At 49.7% G+C, this 16,541-nt stretch overlaps 1 protein-coding gene across 5 annotated transcripts in view; it reads left to right on the top strand.

Annotated features, from left to right (window-relative positions):
- RNF157 (ring finger protein 157) overlaps positions 1-16,541 on the top strand; it is a 99,814-nt gene that overhangs the window by 23,227 nt on the left and 60,046 nt on the right. For all 5 annotated transcript variants that reach the window (XM_044983534.1, XM_044983535.1, XM_044983532.1 and 2 more), the window contains exon 2: positions 8,678-8,796. In XM_044983534.1, the coding sequence (XP_044839469.1) occupies positions 8,678-8,796 (119 nt within the window). The remainder of the gene's footprint in view (positions 1-8,677; positions 8,797-16,541) is intronic.

Consider the following 16,541-nt stretch of genomic DNA (forward strand, 5'->3'; position numbering starts at 1 on the left):
TTGTGGCTGCCAGTTTGTTTGTTTAAAAGAAGACAATCCAGACAGCGTTCTCCTGTTTTGGCTTTGTCCTCCCTGTGCTTTCTCCTGAGGGCTTCTGTCTGGCTTATTGCACTAATCTAAATGAGCCATGCCACAATGGGCTATGGGGGGAGGGAGGGTGGCTTTGAACCACTTCCCACAGTAGGAAATGCAGACGTGCATCAGGCCAGAGGCAGCTGTTGAGACAGAGATGATGCCTCCAAAATCACCTGCATCCGCTGCACCTTACAGTGGGGTGCATCAGGTGCTTCTCAGGTTTCTGCCCGGAGGTGGGGGGTAATAGGAGCCTGTATAAGAAAAAGACCCAAAAATCAGGACAGTCTCTATAAAATCGGGACATCTGGTCACCCTAGATGGAAGGCTCCTAGTGCCTGAACTCCTCCTCCCTCCACCTCTCTTCCTTGCATGCCTGTGCAGGGTTGGGCATGATCTTGCCCTCAGTTTACAGTTAACACACTGCTGACATTCTTCTCTACTGGAAAAGCAGCAGCCATCGGTGCAGGTTGATTACCAACAATGTATGCAGGTGTGTGTGTGCAGGGGCGGGAGGGGCTAGCAGGTGCCTGTAACAGCCTAAATTACATTGGCTGGGAAATCTCACAGGGACTGAGATTTTTGCAAGCCGTTAACACAGCTGTGGAGAGCAGGTGGCCAGAAGCAGAGGCTTTACTGTACATTTAGAGAAGAATCCCTTATGTGTGTTGTTAGTGACATCTTAGATGATCCAATCCGCATTTAAAAAAAAGTAATCGACATCCCCATTTATGTTGTTTGCTCCTCTTGGATCAGGTTGGATAGTGGCAGTAGCCTGGTCAGTTTCACCTCTTTCTAATCAGTTTCCCTTTAGGGTTGTAATATGATTATTTATGCGACACCAACAGTGTGCTAAGTGCTTCAAGACAAAGTATGAATCGGCCCCCCCAGCACATCCGCCCGTTTTCATTGTTCTTTTGATTTCAAACCCTCTGATCTGCCCTGTAACACTGCCCCGTGGTGCACCTTTCAACTGTAAAGTGGTTTCAGCCTTTTGTTCCTAAGGGATGGGATGTAACTAATGTGTAATCCTGAGTATGAAGTGTAATGAATGGTGTGTATTGCAAGGAATGTGGTATAGCAGATCTGGAGCAGAAATGAAATGCAAAGCTGCAGTCTCAGGTGATTGTCAGCAATAGATTCTAGAAAACCTGCAAAACGGGCTTCAATTGCTTTATGTGCACAGGAGTTCTCAAGGTGAACAGTGCCTGTCAGCCCACTGGATGAGGGAGCTGTCTGTGTAGGGTGTCAATTGACTCCTGTTTAAACTGCAGTGTTTTCTATAGAGCTGGATGGGGCATTATCTTTCCCCACCCACCCCCTCCTCCCGAGCAAATTCTTCATGATCAGCAAAATGGAAACAGACCCACAGCGATTGGACAGTTGCAAGAGAGCTTTATTTGTGCACTTCAGTTGATTAGCCCAGCTGCCATTAGCACGTTAGCCTTGCATCACACAGTAACTGGAAAAAGCTGCCTGCTGCTTGCGAGCTCCTTAGCCTTGTGCTTGTCTGTACTCCATGGCGGAGTTCTTTGTCTCGGAGTATACGGTATTGCAGGTGGAACCCTAATTAGATCTCTTCCCGGAACAGGACAAACCCAAGATTCCTTCTCTATAGCAATTCACCTGCTGGGTGTTCGGCGCACACACGAAAAAGAGCCCGGTCGCATCAAATACGCATTGTGTACATCTGTGACTTCTCTTACATGACTACGTTGGCACGGGGGGATGCTGATACACGAGGCTTGTCTTAGTGTACAGGTGACATCGCGATGCCTTGTTCAAACCTCTGTTGCTTTTTTAAAATCGCGCAGTTCGCGTCTGCTGTATTCTTCATTTGTTCCTTGAGGTCTCAGAAGTTTTACATCTTATTAGAGCCTGGCTCTTCCTCAACAATTTAACCATCCTTGACAGGGTTTTAATCCTCTCGAGGCAGGTGCCGGTTAAAGAATTATAATTAGCCAATAATAGGAAGCTTGTTGCTTGACAGTGGGGATTTCAGACCCCTCCTCCCCTCTCTTCCTAGCAGTGCCCGGGCAGTTAAAGTGTTTGGCTCAAGGGTTGATCTCTGGGAGAATGTTCAAAGCAAGCTCTTCACCGGAGGTGGGGCAAGGTAGCCTGGTTTGCAAGTTTTCCTGCACCCGGGTGTCAGCGTAGAATGAAGCTCTGGTCTTGTTGTTCATGACCTAGGTCCCTGCATGTGTGAGTGACTCAAGGGAGGAAAGGAAAGGAAGCAAAGTATTAATACTCCAGACCATGAACTGGTGATGGAGGCAGCAGCATGATGGAAACACCAGTCAGTGTTTCGGGAGTCCGGTGTCACAGCTGACATGCCCCAGCACTCCAGCAGATCCCGCTGGAGCCATTCACTTTGCACTCACTACAGGCTGATCATAGAGACAGCAAACTCCATGCAACAATAGATCTGTTGTTCTCTCCCCCCACCCCCACCCCCTTTTGCACCTAATTGGGAGGGGAGCATTGGACCAGCACAACCCATTTGCTTCCTCCTTCTCCTCTTTCATGTGGATGAGACAGAACTGTCAATTTACCACTTCCCTCTTTAATCTCCTCTGCCATGACTGACGCCGTTCTGCTGGGCCGATGGACAATTTATAAGGCTTCCTGCTCAATTATTGCTTGAAAAGCAAAGAGTTTTGTAGGTGGGCAGTAGTGGAGTTTTGGTATTGAAAGGAGGGCTCAAGCATAGCTAGCAGCCAAGACATCTTGCTGTTATCCAGGTTACCTGGAGAAAATCCAAAGGCTCGCATTGCTCCAGCGCTTTCGTTGTTTGTGTCCAAATGATCTCATGGTAGCTGGAGTAGAAGCTAGACATTTCCCTCCAGTAAGGAGTTGTTTATAGATCTTTTTTCCTCATAACAGAAAAACAAACCAGTCTTGGAAATGCTTGGAAATGATCCTCTTTTAACGATGGTAAAAGGAGGGGTGTTTTCACTCAATTTTGAGCATAATGAAATCTATCTGTCATATATCCGCCACTGCCACAGCATATGGTGCAGTTATCCTCATCACACCCATATGGGGTAGGTCAATGCTGGTATCTGCATTTTATAGTTGGGAAACTGAGGCACAGCTGATTATAGCTCATCTTAATTAATTAGCCTCTTAGAGTGGGTAGGACAACCCCCACCTTTTCCTGTTCTCTGTATGTATATATATCTCCTTGCTATATGTTCCATTCTATGCATCCGATGAAGTGGGCTGTAGCCCACGAAAGCTTATGCTCAGATAAATTTGTTAGTCTCTAAGGTGCCACAAGTCCTCCTGTTCTTTTTGCGGATACAGACTCACATGGCTGCTACTCTGAAATAAGTGCACAAGGTCACACAGGAAATCTGTGGCAGAGATGGGACTTGAACCTGGGTCTCCTGAGTCCCAGGCTAGCACTATAATCACTAGGCAACTCTTCCCCTCAGCCCCTTCGCCTACATCCCCCTTCAACCAATGAGCTGGGGGCAGGCGGGGTAGCAAACCCCCAAGGCTCACCTGACTGAGTGGTGTTGCTATTTATTGGTATTGCAGTAGCACCGAGACACCGCAGCTGAGACCAGGGCCTTGATGTGCTAGGTGCTGTACAAGTGCACAGTAAGGGACAGTCCCTGCCCGGCAGAGCTTACAGTCTGTCTAGATAAGAGAGACGGAAGGTGTATAACCGCTCTGCCAGGTGGTGTCAGGAGCAGCAAGGGCCTGGTTCACTATCTAGGGGTTCCTCTTCAGATTACAAAACAAAAGCAGCTCAAGCCCCCACCCAGAAACCTGGGAAAACAAAACACCTTCCTTGGGCATCCGTACAAGGCAACATTTCCTCTCTCGCAAGCACTGAGTCTGCGTCTAAAAGGAAGACGGTGTTTATGAAGGGGCGAGGGAATGCAGTGTGAATGTGGGAACATGCAGCCCCAATGGCTCCCCAGGGGGTGAGTGATACCACACACCATATCCCCATTTCACAGATGAGGAACTGAGGCCCAGGGAGATCATTTGGTTTGCAGCAGGTCACACAGGTTATCTGGTGGATCTGGACACAGTCCAGAGCTGCTGAGTCCCAGCGGCCACAAGACAACGGAACGGTCCGGACTAATGCGAAAGGTGGAGGGGCTTGGGCCAACAACAGAGGAGGTAGGCGGGACAGTCTCCAAATCCCTCTGATCCCAGGGGAAGGAAAGTCCAAGCCTGCCCAGGGAGCTTTTCCAGCATCGTTGCTCCCGTGGGAGAAATGCAGCCGTTGACTCCCCTGCCCACCCCTGTGCCCAGGGGGAATAGGAGCTAGTGCTTGCAGCACTGACTGCCGTGTTGAGCTCCCCTGCGTTCAGATGAGAGCAAGCAGCATAAAGTGGCTTCCCCCTGATTCCCCTGCCTCCGAGCCCCAGTCCTGCCAAGGGGTTTCCATGGGATTCTGGAGAGATGCTCCCCCATCTACACTAGCTTTTGCTCTCCCTTACCTGCATCGGGGGCCTTGGGCCCTGGCCTTCAACTTCTTTTGACCTTCACCCTGAACTTCAGTCGCTCAGGCAAGCGAGAGGCTGCTGGGCCCTATCCAGAACCAGGCGTTGTCGAGGCGGATGCAGTGCCAGCTTCCTCACGCGGCTCTGCGTGTGCTCTCTATAGAGTGCCGTGCACAGGTAAGAGACACCTCCCTTCTGATCTGCAGCACCTGCCCTGCAGAGAGCCCTCTCTCTCCTGTCTGGCTGAATCATGCGTGGGGAGCGTGCTCACTGAGAAGTAACTGGAGACCATCGTTCTCCCTGTGGTCGAAGTGCCCAGTCCACTGGGGGCCTTTCCACTGGGCGTAGTCGGAAGTGGATCTGGTGCTAGATCAGGATTTGAACCCTGGGCTCCAGGATTGTTGAGCACACACAATAAATGGCGCTGCTGCTTACTGCAGGCTGCCCCCTTTTAAACTTTTTTAGGGGCCTAGGAAACTCTCCTTAGAAGGTTTAATGTGCACTTCTGTGATTTACTCTTCTGCCCAAGTCCCTTGATCTGTCCAAGTGAAGCCATGTGATGTATATCCTCACCTCTCCGCCTCCCCAGACATGTGCCCATATCGGTTTTAGCAAAGGTTGAGGGCAGCTCACTGTTGGGTTCTTTCAGATGGCGGCTTTCTCTCTGTGAAACTATCTTACCTATAAATTATGCACGTGGAAAATGGGGCCAGAAAGCAGCAGGCATCAATAATTGATAGTCGAGCCTTCCTCAACTGTGAGCTACGTCATTGTACCCGCTTAGGTGTCTGGTGGTTTTCTTCTTTTAAATTGCACAGTGTAACTTGTAGCTGCTGCTCGGAATCATGTCAAATGTCACCTCACACACCCTCCTACCCCCCGGGAAGGCCCTGATCCACCCTGTATCTGCATGGAGTCCCTGGGTGCCAAAGGGTGCAAAGCGCTCAAATGTTAGAACGTTGAAATTAAGGTTAATTAAACAGCTGTGTAAGTTAAGGTTAATTAAACAACCATATTATTATTTGTGATATGGTAGTGCCTAAAGGGGCCAGTTTCAGGGGTGGCCCCCATTGCGTCAACAGTGAGAACCAGTCCTTGCACCAAAGTGTTTATAAGTAAGGCTACGTTTTGGTCACAGGGATTTTCAGTAAAAGCCATGGGCAGGTCATGGGTAGTAAACAAAAATTCCCGGGCCTGTGACCTGTCCATGACTTTTACTATATACCCCTAAGTAAAACTTGGGCTGGGGGTGCTATGGGGGGCAGTCTAGGAGTGCTGGGGGGGGTGGCCCAAGATCCCTGCTGGTCCTGGGGAGGGGTGGGGGCAGAGGTGGGCAGCGGCCCAGGACCCCCGTGGGTGCTGGGGGGGGAGGAGATTGGCAGGGCTGGCAGGCTCCCGACCCAGCTCCTACCTGCAAGTTCCCTAACCCTAACCTGGCTCCGCAGGTGCAGCTCCCATTGGCCGGGAACTGCAGCAGGGGTGGCACCCGCGGGCAGCGTGGGGAGCCCCCCCGGCCGCCCCTCCTCCTAGGAGCTGTGGGGACATGCCAGTGTAAAGCTGGGAGTTGTAGGCAGTCACTGTTTGAACTGAACAGATATATTGAGACACACAGGGTCTGAGTCTGATCCCACGCCAGTTATTAACTCCATTGGCTGCACCAGAATCGTTCCTGATCTACACCGAGCCAGTGAGAGCAGAAATGGGCCCAGCGTTTTCTGGTGTGTGTCAGTATCTCACTATTCCGGCAGTGTTTACTGGCTCAGCAGCAGAGCTAGACTGACTCAGCTTCTGACCTCCAGCTGCTCCCTTTCCTGCCGTTCCCGGGGCTTTTGGAGACATCCCTGCATTCTGGCATGACAGGGACTGGGTGATGGGGGTGGGGGAAGAGGGGCTGCCGCTGCTGTATTCTCTAGCAAGCCTAGAAATTAAATCAAGTCTATTACAAGGATTAATGCCTCTGTTTCTAATCCCCAACGTTGATCTGCTCTCCCTCCATTTGTGAAACTGAAGAATCATTGGAGAACAATCCCCCCTCTTTTATCTCTTGCAAGTCAGAGGCTGGCTATCCATTCCTGCTGGCGTGGCTGGGATTAAGGCTAGCTCCTTAAAAGTTGGTTTGACCTTTTACTGTGAAATCTGTGAATTGTTTAGAGGGCGAAGGGGCAGGTGTCAGAGGCCTGGGAAATGTATGTGATGCATTTACTCATGTTGGGGATCTGCTCTCCCCAGGGGCAAGTAGATAGCATCCATTACCAGGCAGTGTGCAGGCACTGAAGGAAGAATGTGCTAGACATAGGTCATTATTAGAGGTAAACCTTAATTGTACTTTTCACTAAGGTACCTGTACTGATGAAAACTGACCTCAAGATTTGGCCAACAGGCTACGCCCTTATGCAAGCAGCTTCCCATTGTCTCCATTGGGAATTTGCCCGAGAAACAACTCGGGCTCTTCAATCACTTCTGCGCTCTTGAAAATGTTACCCTCAGTAAAATCTGCGTGAGGATTTCCAAGTCTGACCTGCGGCGAGGTTTTCCTTGATAAAAGAGAGCTACTGTGTAATACAATCACTCTAACCAGGTGCAAAGAGATGCAACTCACTAGACCAAAGAGGCGCTTTAAAATCAGGCTAACAATTGGACCAGAAGCTGCCATAATGCTGCTCTGAGGAAGTAGATGGGACCAGAGGGATCAGGTTTTCCATGAGAGAGCCTTAAGTGTGGCGTTCTCTCTTTCATATGATGTAATAATGACTGCTCCCAGGGCTGAACTGGGTCCCCCTTTCAGAGGGCAAACCCAAGATCTAAGCAAGTCCCCGTGGGCTAAGTGACACCTATGCCTTGTGCTGGCCTGTGGGACGGGGTTAATTTCTTTGCAGAGCATCTGATTCAACCAGTACCGATGCTTTATTTCACGGGCATGTAATGGACATGGTTCTAGATTTGCAAATCCTGATGATTTTTTTTTCCTGTCTTTTGTTTGTCCAATTTCCCTTATTGCGATTTAAATAAATACATTTTATTAAACAAAGCCGAAGGGAGTGGCATTGCAGATCCACTTCCAAGCGATGGCAAAGTCATGTCTATTGCTTAAAAACACAAGGGAGCGGGGAGGAGGGGGTTGCTCCGTTGAAATGACCCTTACAAGCTTCGTAGCAATTTGGAAACTGTCTGATTTCCAGTGAAGAACGTGATCCTTTCAGTCTGACCGTGAGCAGTTTAAGGAGGCCCATCCAGGCTGTCAGTGTCTGCTGAAAATAACCCACCGCTTTACCTGATTGGTGATCCTGCTGGGAAAGCCATGTAGTAAGTTTCGCTGACTCCTGGGTGTAGTAGGGTAGGCATCCGGCAGAGAGCGCACGGGCACGCGGAGGAGTGGAGTGCACAGGTCATGATGGAAAGACCCCCCCTAGGAGCAGCTGCACCAGGGGGGAAGCCTGAGGCTGGGGGTTTGCATAGAGTTATTTTGGAAGTGTCGTGGTTAACAAAGCAGACTCCAGGATGATTCTGTGCAGTTTTGTTCCGAGTAGGACGGGCGCACTACTTACTGACAGGTCCTTTTGGGGAAGTCATTAAAATGGTCGCCTCTGAGCTAGATACGAGGAGCTACTGACATCAGGACAGGTGTCTCTTAAAAGCTGCCTTAAATTCTCCTCTCTTCCGTGACTCTGTCTAATCACCAAAATACAGTAACAGAACAACTCCCTGGAGTTTCCCTTTCAGACTAGACAGTTAATGCAGACGGTGGTGCTAACCCCAAGCAGAAGGACTGTCTCAGTTACTCAGACAGCGTGAAGAATAGGGCTCCAGGTTCTTGAGACCTTGGATCATCCCTCCACAATGCCGCCGTTTTGAACAGGTCTCTTGTCAGTTACAGCTGGCTTTGGAGGCATCAGCCCCCGGGGGATTCAAGTGAAGCACTTCCACAAACAAAGCAAAATCTGAGCGCGTTGACTAAACGTGTTTAATTTCAGCGGCAGCTCCGCTGCCATTCTGCCCGCAGGATGCGTCATTGCCCCCAAGTGGTAGCATGTGACTGAATTGGAAATCGCTGGGATCATTCCGTTGCTCAGCAGTTTATTGAATTCACTTTCCAGCACCATTCAGTGCATTTGACAGCTTCTGTTTCTTCTGACCCTTTTTAGGGAGCTACTTTGCCAGCCATTTCATCATGGGAGGTGAGAAGTTCGACTCCACGCACCCGGAGGGCTACCTCTTTGGAGAGAACAGCGACCTGAACTTCCTGGGAAACAGACCTGTAGTGGTAAAGTGAAATTCATTCAGCTGGGTTTGCAGTTAGGGAGGAACCTGATATTGTGAGACATGGGGCTTGAATTGCCAGGTGGACCGAGAAATCTGTTATGTTTGAGTTCTTATCCCACGCCTATCGCCATGGTATCTGGGTCTGAGCTACAAAATTCAGATCCCTGGATACAAGCTTCCCGAAGTTTGTGGGGGTGTTTGGATTAGCCCATTACAGAGAGAGGTGTGGAAGGGACAGCCATGAATTATAGAGTTGGGTGGTTTCAGACCCATCCTTACAATTAGAAGATGTCTGTCTGATGCTCTGCTTTCTGGGTGAGATCCCACTAATTTCAACAGGCCCAGGATTTCGCCTTCTAAATCTGTGGGTGTCTCTAGTACTGTACTCACAAAATGGAGATGCCTATAGCACCAGTGGAGGCGGGCAATTGACGAGCTTCTCAAGGCAGCCATTCCAGTGCAGCTCAAAGCGGGTATGCAATGTCCCTTGCCGGCTCTCTTGAGAACACACGCTGCCAGTGGCGCTGAGCTGTGATGCACGCAAATGAGGCCGTGTACCAGAGACTACCCAGCTCGCACTCCCTTGTGACGTGAGCTTGTGTTTGAGTCCAGGCATCAATGACAGGAAAGGCCGGTGCATGCACCCGCTCCACCTACCATAGCTTCCATGGCCTCGTCTTTAATTCCCCTCCTGGCGCATGTGACGAGGCCCAGACTCAGCCAGTCATTGGTTTGTCCAAGGGCCGGGCTGAGGGGCACAGGCCACCCCTGCTGAGGTCCGCACTCTGCACACGGGAGGCTCCATTTCCAAACACCGGGCCCTCACTAGGCCATCTCAGTACTCTAGACGGGTCACCACCTGGATCGGTGCATTTTCCGTGATTGCCTGTCCTGTGAGTGCCCGTGTGCAGATGCTGGATTTGTGATGTTCTCTCAGGCCCCTGCATTCAAAAATCAGACTCCTGGTGTGTTTGGTGAAGGATATAGGGGAGCATGCCGTACCTCTCTCCACCCCCAGAAGTGTGTGTAAAGCAGACACTCTTTCCCAAGGGCAAGAGTCTGATTGTTGTCACCCAGCATCTTTTGCTGATAACACCATTCTTCAGTGGCAGCAAAGACACCGATTCTTATAGCTTAATCAGCCCTATTTAGGGTGACCAGACAGCAAGTGTGAAAAATCGGGACGGGGGTGGGGGGTAATACAATCCTATATAAGAAAAAGACCCAAAAATCGGGACTGTCCCTATAAAATCGGGACCTCTGGTCACCCTAGCCCTATATACCTAAGTCAAAGGTTTTTAACTCAACCACCCTGCTCTTCCCATACTCTTAACAGGGAGACGGGTCCTGGCAAAAGGGGTGGCAGCCCGGGGAAAGGTTGAGAACTACTCACACAGGTGTTGAATATAAATACTGAGGTTAGAGACCACACCCACAGCCCAGCTGCCGTTTTGCCCTTGAGCTGCACGCGGTAATTGGCCTTGCGTGTTAATTTGATCATTTGCACGGACACTTGGAAAACTTGGCCCGTGAAAATCCGATTGCAGACTGACTGACAAACTGTTGCCTTTCTGCGTTCCCTTTGTTTTCCTCCTGGAGAGATACTGAAGTATGGGGGGTGGCGTGGCACATGAAGCACCAGCTTGGACCTGCATGTTTAAATGAGGGTTGGCAAGGGTAAAGCCAAAGGATTATTTTATATGAGAACTTTGCTTTGTAATTGCTGAAAAACAAATAGTCTCATCGCTTTTTAACTTCCCAAACTGACTTGGAAATGAGAGAGAAATATTTTCCAACTCTGTGGCTGAAGAGGAAGAATCTTTACCACATTCTACCATATTGACTCTTATCATGGGGGCGTGTTAATTTCAGGCTGTAATATTAATGTGAGTCACCCCTGCTGGGTCCTGTTGCTTTGACGGGATCGTTATTGCTTTAACGATTGGAGTGGAAAGGTTCTGCAATCAGAGATTCCATCAGCCCCTTTCTTGCTTTGTGAATTGCCTTCACTTCCTGCCCACCTTTGCCGCGTGATGCGTTTCTGCATGTGACGTAAATTGTGTCAGCGCAGCTTTCCATCTCTGTAACCCGAAAAGGTGGGAGACTTTTTTTTTTTCCTAAGTCCATGGTACTGATTTTCTTCTTACTTACCCCACTATAACCCCTTTGGCTTCGGTGGCTTTACTCCTGATTTACATGGTAAATGCATAAATGTGCTTGTGTCCTCCAGAAATACTGCATTTAAGTTAGTTCCTGTCTATTTGTGACTTCCCTCAGAGACTTGCAGGTAAAGTCCGGATTTTATTAAGGACGTGGAGGTCTGAGCCCTCGACACCATGAACTAGATCTGCTGGAGTTCAAACAGGAATCGCATCAGGAAAGTCCTAAGGTCTCTGTTACACAGGAAGATGATGATCCCGGTGGTCCCTGATGTTGCTCTTCATTTACATGCCAATACACACACATCTGACTCGTCCCACCCTGGCGAATCATTGGAGATTTGCTCTTGCCACCTTGCCTATGTTTGCTCGAAGGGCAAATTACCACAATGCAGCAATGGAAACAGGCAGCTCAGGATGAACATGGAAGCTGTTCTTTTCCTAGCTGCCCCAAACTTGAGATTTTTCGTTGCATGTCATTGTTCCTCATGTTGAGCCCAACCACCTCTTGGGGAGGGGAGGGGGTCTAACTCAACCAGTGTAGACTAGGGTTACGTCTCCACTACCCTGGGGATGTGATTCCCCTGCTCGTGTACATGTATCCGCACTAGCACTCCTTGGGCTAGTGCAAGTATAAATAGCAGGGTAGCCGCGGTAGCACCGAGCACGGCGACAGAGGCATGGCAGAGCTGTGCCGAGCACCCACACACCGATTTCAGGCAGCTCTGGCCCTCGCCCGGCTCGACTGTACCTCGGCTGCCCGTGCTGCCGCGGCTCCCCTGCTTGCGCTAGCTCGGTGGGAGCTAGTCCGTGTACGCGAGCAGGGGAATCGCACCCCGAGCTGTAGTGTGGACGCAGCCTAAGGTGTGTGGTTTACAATGGGCTATGGCTGAGTCACTGAAACAACCTTTTGTTGAGGCTTCCTGTCAAGTCCCGGGCCTCTCCCGAAAGCCGCATTCCAGGTTGTCAGACCCTTTGCTGCTCGGTTACTAATGAAGCCCTTGGGGGGCTTGTGAGTGCTTAGATTGTGGACGCTAATGAGGCGTGGGCGGAACCCCACACTGCTACCTCAGAGGGGCTCTGTGAGGTAGGAAAGGCCGAAGGAAGGTTGCGGCCCTGCCGCCAGGCCCCAGAGTCAGAGGGCAGCGCGCTCTCTCCACACCGCTCGGCTCCAGCAGCAGGCGGGGTAGGGGAGGAGGCAGGGGCACTCTAGGCAAGCCGGACAGGGGGAGTGGATGGAGGTAAACAGAAGAAGGGACCTTGCATTAGGCTGGCCATGGGCCTCAGTCAGATTCCCTGGAGGCTCATGTTATCTCCCCCATGGAGCTCTTAGTCCGCATGAAGCGCGGTTGCCTTCCCTCACCCCCCAGCGTTAGAGCCTGAGCATGACCCCAGCACTTCTTCAGCCTGCTCCTGCTGGGGTCCCCTCTGCGCCTGCGGGTGTGCTGTGCAGTCTGCAGGGCCCCGCGTGCAGGAGAACCCGTCCAAGCAAGCTAGGCTGACATGGACACCTGGTTTCCCTCTCTCATGCTCTGGGTGTGCAAGGGAGAGAGGATGGCTGTGTGTGAGGGCGGGAGCCTGGTATGCGGGAGATTTGGGATCTGCTCCCTGCATTGCTGTTGGCTCCCTGCGGCAGGTAGCTTAGGGCTTGATTCTGAAAGGGGCTGAGTCCTCTGCCCCTGATCCAGCAGAACTCTTAAGCACGTACCTAATGTCAAGCACAGGGGTTCTTAAAGTCAGGTGTGTGCTTTGGGGCTTTGCAGAATATTTGTGGACTGCAGCACATGCTTAAATGCTGTGCTGAATTGGGACCTACATGGTGACTTATTAGCATGATCAATGCATTGTTAATGCAGGCCACGGTGCAGAGAATGCAGCTGCTGTTTGCCTGCATGGGAAAGCCGGACCATCTGATGTTGTTGTTGCCTGGTGAGTTTTATGATCTAACAGTTAAGTTTATCCATTGTTTAACTAAGGGGAAAAAAATAGAACTTACCATTCACCATCTTTGAAAGGCCCTGCCTCCCCATGCTCAGAAATGGCAGCGATATTCTGACCTCCATCCTAGCATCGGCCTGTCAAGATGTTAGCTTCTCATTTGATTATTTGTCTTCATTCTATTTAAGGCCATTTACAGTGGTGTATAATATTATCACTACTCGTACTACAATAGCCGCTGAGGTCAGGGCCCCATTGTGCTGCTGGGCATGTGAGAAGATAGTTCCTGCCCCGAAGAGTTTGCAATCTAAAGGTCTGATCCTGCATACAGCTGAGACAGACAAAGCGTGGGAGAAAGAACCATCATCCCCATTTTATAGACAGGGAATTCAGGCAGAGGGTAGATCAGGTGACTTGCCCAAGATCTTAGAGTCTGTGCCAGGGTTGGGAATTGAACCTAGATCTCTCGAGTCCTGGTTCAGTGCCTTAGCCAGGAAACCCTCCTTTCCGTGGCTAGAGTGTTTTATCTAGTAAACTCAGCTTCCCCTTTAAATTACATTTTTTTTAATCGTTAGTGGATTTTAGTTAATTCCGCAGATGAGTGGCTTCTGGTGGCAGGATATATCTTTTTAATAAAAAGGAGAGCACATATTTTGGTGGGGATAATGTACAGCTGTGTGCAGTATTCGTCCATGCCAGAAATTATTCTTCATAATGGCCAAGTTGCTGGAGGGCTGTTTGCCTTCTGCTCACAAGAGTCCCTCAGTGTGCCGTGTGCTCAGTACGCTCTGTGCGAGTGAATGGGAGAAGCTGTGCTAAGACGCTTTCCGTTCAAATAATAGCCAGAATTTATAAAGCCACAAAGTTTCCTCTTTCTGACTGTTTTGAATGCACGAAAATGAAAGGTGGAGCTAAGCCTTGAGCTGTTTGTTTCTTTGTTCCATTGCTTGCACATTCGGTAAGTGGAAGAGAAACTCATGAATGGTGGCCTGCCAGGACTGGTTTGTTGTGGTTGGCTTGCTTGTGAATGCTGGGGAGTAATTCCTTGTTTTTGCTTAAAGAGCGCAGAAGCTGTTGATTTATAAAGATAAACATGCATTTAAAAGACTTCGTGGCCTCTCGCAATTAGAGCTGCAAATGTTTGTCAGATATTTGGGTTCTTTGCATTGGGAGCCGTATTATTATTATTAATTTGTTTGTTTGTTATTTGTATTTTCGTAGCACCTAGGTGCCCTAGTCGTAGCCCAGGACCCCACTGTGCTAGGGACTGTACAAATAGGGAACAAAGAGACAGCCCCAGCAAGCTTACAGTACTGGCTCTTTTCATATAAGCACTCAACAAAATAATTATGGCTTGGAAAGACTTTGCTTGCTTCTTGCCGAATGAACCTATTCGGAGGAGGGAAAGCGCTCCTGTGATGCTGCACTTTGAAGTGTTGGGCTACCAGTGCCATGCAGCAGCGAGGGAGTTAAGGGCTGGACAAGGATTTAGCTGTCTATTAAAATCAGTGGGAGTCCCACAGCTAAACCCTTCCCCCCAACATAAGAATGAAAATTCAGCCTTAATCCCAGTGTATTTTTTTCCCTCCAGCAATGATTGCGAGAGAGCCTCCTGAGTACAGTAAAAGCCTATAAACTGCCCACCGTGCATGCTTCTTTGTAGCAGAGACCCTGACATCAGATAGCCTTTACAGCATCTGAGAGGGTAAACAAACAGCTTGGAAAGAATTAATGTTGCATTTCCAACTGAAGAAACGACATCGTTTGCTCTTAATTAACGATGGTTCTGAGCTACAGAATGTTGCTTTAGAGCCGCGTTTCTCCAAGGTTTCACGTGATTGGAGCTGGGGTTCTGGTTTGGCCCATTCTAGAGCTACAAGCTAGTCACCAAGTTTGACGTTCGGTGTGAACTTCCGTGAGGTCGTGTGGGATGTTTGGGTCAGTGAATTTGGTTCGTTCTGCTCTTAGGGTCAGAGAGTTCTTCTGTAGGGCTTTCTCAGCGTACAGAGTATTGACTCCCCAAACTCTTTACAGAGCTCTCCTGAATGAATAGTTACAGCCTCTGAGCAGGAGGAGAAGGAAAAGAGATGCTCTGAGATGGGATTTGGAAATAAAATGGAGCAATACAGGAAGGCACTTCCTGGTAGCAGGCGATTCAGAGAAGAAGGCTCCTGCACTGAGAGTCTGTCTACGCAGCAAAAGCTGTGTCTGAGCTAGCCTGAATCCAGCTAGCGCGGGTAATAGTAGCAACTCAACTATTGCAGCGTAAGCTTAAGAATAGGCTGGCAAGCCAAGTATCTACCCAGGTCTATGCTGGGCTTGTACTGCCTGTGCTGAGCTGTCCTCATTGCTGCTGTTACCTGCACTAGCTGGATTCAAGCTAGCTCCGACAGGCTAGCCCATGCTCAGCGTTTGCTGTGTAGGCGGACCCAGAGCATGGCGAGACTGGGTGGTGGGACTGGGAGAGAAGCAAGGCATGTGAGCGGCAGGCCTCGTGGATGGGTTTTGGAGACCTGGGTTTGATTCTGTGTCTCCGCCACAAACTTCTAGTGTAACCTTGGGCAGGTCATTTAATCCCCCATCTGCACCATGGGGTCAATAATATTTCCCTAGGGGCGTCGGTAATTGGGAGGCTCGTGGAGGTTAGCGCGAGGATACTTCTGAGACAGCTAGGACTGAACAAGGGTTTTAAAAACAGGGAGGGTGGTTTTGAACTGGATCCTGAAATGAATGGGGGGGGTGGCATCGCAGAGTTCCTTTGTCCATGAAATCTGCAGTCCATCCAATGACCACAAGGACTGTTGCTTGTTCGGTTCACTACGATGGCGTGCACCCAATGATATTGCTGACCATCATGGAGCAGCCCTGCCATTTTGCCATTGAATGTGCTCCACGCCACCCAAGAAAGCCAGGCACGGGGTGCATTCCTGCAGCCTTCCCCTTAAGGCTTTACAAATACCTTCCTTGAACTGACTTACAGTAGAAATCCAGACATCACCTCCCCACCGGTGTCCTGGCAGCACTGTGGCAGATGTGGCTGATACCTAAATCCCGATCTATGCGAATTGGATTTAGGATTCAGGTTTGGACCAGCAGAAGCCAAAGTGTTAAGCAGTATCTGTTGGACGCTCATGAACTCTTTCCAATACTGACAAGATAAATAGCTCATCCCTAACATGGAAGCAGGAAGGAGGCTAACAAAGAAGCCTGACAACTTGATGCAGAATAGTCTAGACAAGCTTTTGCTCCCCCTGCCGCCTTCTTTCCTTTGGTTCTGTGTGTCTGGATTTATTTATTTTAAAACCAGCCATGAAGTGTCTGGGATCCTCTCAGAAACTGGAGTTTTTGCTGCGTTGCCGATGAGTGCAGCAGAGTGTTAAATGTCAGCCGCCGTTGGGAGCCTGCCGGACTTGGGAGACATTCATTGTGGGCAGTGTTGCGGGGTGGGGTTGTTGTGTGCTTTACAGAGGGAGTAAACCAAAAGTGAGTTGTCACGCTGGCCTACAATGGGAGGAGAGGAGGACACAGAATAATCTTTAGGTCAGATGTTAGTGGGGACAAACCAATGTCAGGGGATGAAATTGGAGGACAGTCGTTGTTCTTTAAATGGTCTGTGAACGTATTTGGTGTTCTTGGAGAGATACCCAGG

This window comes from Mauremys mutica, chromosome 12 (genome assembly GCF_020497125.1).
Source record: "Mauremys mutica isolate MM-2020 ecotype Southern chromosome 12, ASM2049712v1, whole genome shotgun sequence".
NCBI classification, from domain to species: Eukaryota; Metazoa; Chordata; order Testudines; family Geoemydidae; genus Mauremys; species Mauremys mutica.